General features: G+C 38.0%; 1 protein-coding gene across 1 annotated transcript; it reads left to right on the forward strand.

Moving 5' to 3' along the window:
* Positions 1-246: 246 nt before the first annotated feature.
* Positions 247-1,239, forward strand: LOC124401721 (trace amine-associated receptor 13c-like). The gene has a single exon (XM_046874148.1). The coding sequence runs from the start codon at positions 247-249 to the stop codon at positions 1,237-1,239; it is 993 nt and encodes a 330-aa protein (XP_046730104.1).
* Positions 1,240-3,567: the final 2,328 nt, after the last annotated feature.

The following is a 3,567-nucleotide window of genomic DNA, read 5'->3' on the forward strand; positions in this document are numbered from 1 at the left end:
AAATGAAAAGACATGACTTAGAATGCTTTTTGTTCCAACAAGGCATGACATCAGTCTAATCATGTCACTCAAACTAGGGAGGTGTGGACAGTTTCTAAACCATTAAAGCACCAACGGAGTTTAAGGCAGAATTGGTTTGACTGTGGCAGTTACCATGTTTTAGTCATTACATCTACGACTTGACTTGACATCTAATATCTGATGTTTTCTCTTAAACTTTGCATGCATTAGTGAGATTCTGTATTCATGAATGTGACGGAGTTGAATCTCTCGGATCGCTGTGAGCATTTCTCCTGTCCAGAGAGATCTGTATCTCCTGCAGTTTATATCTTACTGTACATGTGTTCAGCTGCTGTGGTTCTTCTAACAGTGTGTGGAAATCTGCTCGTCATCATCTCTGTTCTTCACTTCAAGCAGCTTCACACGCCGACCAACATCCTTGTGCTCTCACTGGCCGTGTCGGATTTCCTCGTCGGTGCTTTAGTGATGCCGTCTGTGTTAATCTGGTTGATTGAGTCATGCTGGATTTTTGAAAAAGTTTTTTGCATTGGATTTTTTTTGATTGGCAGTTTTCTTACAATTGTATCCATTTATAATGTTGCTCTGATCGCTGTGGATCGTTATTTAGCTTTGTCAAACCCCTTTTTTTACACTAACACCATCTCTGTAAGAACAGTATGGGCTGTGGTTTTTTCGAACTGCTGTGCATGTCTGGTGTATACTGTAGCATTTTACTTTTTCAGTGTAGCCTCTTCTACTTCTGTTATGTGTCCTGGAGAGTGTTATGTGTTTCTGACTAGGTTTATGGCTCTAATTGACTTGATCATAACATTCATTGTTCCATGTTCCTGCATAATCATATTGTATAGTGGAGTTTTTCTGATCGCTAAGAAACACGCCACTGCTATCAGAGAGCTTAATAATCACACACGACCTCAAACACAGAAAATCACCTCCCACTCCATGAAATCTGAGAGAAAAGCAGCCAAAGTCCTCGGCATTTTAGTGTCCGTGTTTCTGGCATGTTTACTTCCTTATTTTGTTTACAGTTTATTAGGTGACGTTATTGAGCAACAAACAGAAGAATTTAAAAAAGTATTGTTTGTGCTTTATCTTAATTCCAGCATTAATCCGGTTATTTACGCTCTGTTTTATCCGTGGTTTAGGAGGTGCGTTAAATTAATTATAACTCTGCAAATATTCCAAACAGACTCTGCATTAATTAATGTGCTTTCATGAAAAGTCTCAAGTCCAACAATCACTCTAATAAACAGTGTGTATATATATATATATATATATATATATATATATATATATATATATATATATATTTTTTTTTTTTGCTATTGTATGTTATTATAACAATATAATACCTAAAATTATTAATTTTAAAATAATAGTTCGCATTAAAAAATCCTGATCTATGTAAATAATAATTCAAGTGTTGTGAAAATTCATGAAAAAAGAAAAAATCATTTTTTCAGAATTGTCAGTTAAAAGGAAAACTTGCAATATGTAAGCTTGCAGGTGTACATATAAACACCTATACACCTGTCTTTATAGCAGAATCATTGCACCATTGTGTTTTATAAATAAGTAACTTGCTTTTAATGAGACAGTGAGTGGACACACCTAAACCTTTCATTTTCATTGTAATCCAAAAGCTCCAAGGGGATTATTGTTATATATTTGGGTAAACATCAGAGCATGATGGTCCATTTCTAAACTATAAAAATACCAGAGCTGGTTAAATCAGGAGCCATTTATTGTATATATATATATATATATATATATATATATTAATTGTACTCTATAGTAACATCACCTGATATGCTATTGCTTCAAAACAAATGTTTATTTGAAATGACTGTAATGAACCTAAAAAAATTTCAGTTGATATCTTACTGTACGTGTGTTCATCTTCTATGGTTCTTCTAACAGTGTGTGGAAATATAATAATTTCTGCTTTTCACTTTAAGCAGCTTCATACACCGACCAATATGCTTGTGTTTTCTCTCTCATGTTCAGATTTCTTCAGAGGTGTTCTAGCAATGCCACAAATGTTAATCTGGACGATCGAGTCATGTTGGATTAAAAAAAGATAGAAATCAAAAGCAAGATCAATCAAAGCCGTGAAAACCATAAACATGACACATTAAACAAAATGGCTTGGTAATCATATGAACTAGACAACTTACTTCACAAACATAAAACTTAAATAAAGGTATACGTGTACAATAATCAAACACGGAGATGAGGAACACCTGTAAACTAATGACACATAAAGACAGGAGACATGGCATGAATAAAAATAAATACACACATGATGTAGACCAACGCAAAGCACATGAAACGTACACACAAAACCAAAGAGGTGTGCTGCAGGCACTTTTTTCATTGTGGTTACCTTTGTGTATGTGCTGTGGCGATTGAAAGAAAGGGGGGATATTTGACACTACCCCCTCCAAATAGCACCTCCTGGCTTGAACAGATGTTGAGAGGAGGCCTCGATGTTGCCAGTGGCAAGGTCAGTTTGTCGGAGGAGGCCTTAACTTTGCCTCCTGGTTATGAAAGATAATGAGAGGCGGCCTTAACATCTCCTTTGGGCAAAGAAAGCTTGTGGAAGGAGGCCCTAATGTCACTTCCTCTGGCCAGGTTGTGGTAGGAGGTCTTGATGTCACCCTCAGGCTGAATCATGACATGTAGTGTGATGTGGGAGGGCACCCAATTAGTATTGATCTGGAGCTTAGCGTGGAGCATGCCTTGTACGCATCAGGCTGTAGCTCAGCATGGGGCCCTTATATTAAGATATGTCTTGGGAGGCGGCCTTGTGCTCATATGGCTCATAGGAGGCTTTCCCATGCTTAGGCATGGCTGGAGAGCCTCATGAGAGCTAAAGCTGTCTTCAGCTTGGCATGGGGTAGGGTGTGAAAAGATGTTCTACCAACCTTGAACATGTTTCTTCTTGTCGTTTTTTTTTATTCAATATTTGTGTAAATGCTGGGCTTTATGGAAAGTGAACACATGGACAACAGAGATCAGGAGGGCGGGGAGTTTCTGCTGCACTCTAAAGCTTGCCACTGTGGTCCAAACTATGATACGTTATTTGTTTAAAAAAACAAGGTTGGATTAATTTGGAGGAAGTGCGGGCATCAGGATTAACACTAGTTTTACTAAACACACCTGCTGAGATTTTCACAGGCCTTCAGCTCCATTGTTCTCCTGCTTTTGTTGTGCAAACACACCCATTACCTGTGAGGCCTGGCACATTTGCACAGAGAGAGAGAGAGAGAGAGTCATGAGTATATGTCCTTTTTTTCTATAGGCCTGTATAGTACACATCAGAAAACATTGTAGCACTGGTGTAAAATTATACACACATTCCTTCATGTGGTTATAGTCTGTTATCGTGTTGGGTTTCCTCTTTCTGGCATCACCGATCGTCACGTCTTGGTGTATGGAACTTAGAACACACACAGTGTTGTTTTTTTTAGGTGAATAAATTGTCAAGTAGACACTGCCACTTCTAAGCACTGAAGTGGAGCATACCTCTCGCTGTGCAGTGTC

The sequence above is a fragment of the Silurus meridionalis genome, chromosome 18 (genome assembly GCF_014805685.1).
Source record: "Silurus meridionalis isolate SWU-2019-XX chromosome 18, ASM1480568v1, whole genome shotgun sequence".
Classification (NCBI taxonomy): domain Eukaryota; kingdom Metazoa; phylum Chordata; class Actinopteri; order Siluriformes; family Siluridae; genus Silurus; species Silurus meridionalis.

What these genes read in the sequence shown, in the direction of transcription:
- LOC124401721 (XM_046874148.1), top strand. Translation starts at nt 247, where the DNA reads ATGAATGTGACGGAGTTGAATCTCTCGGATCGCTGTGAGCATTTCTCC.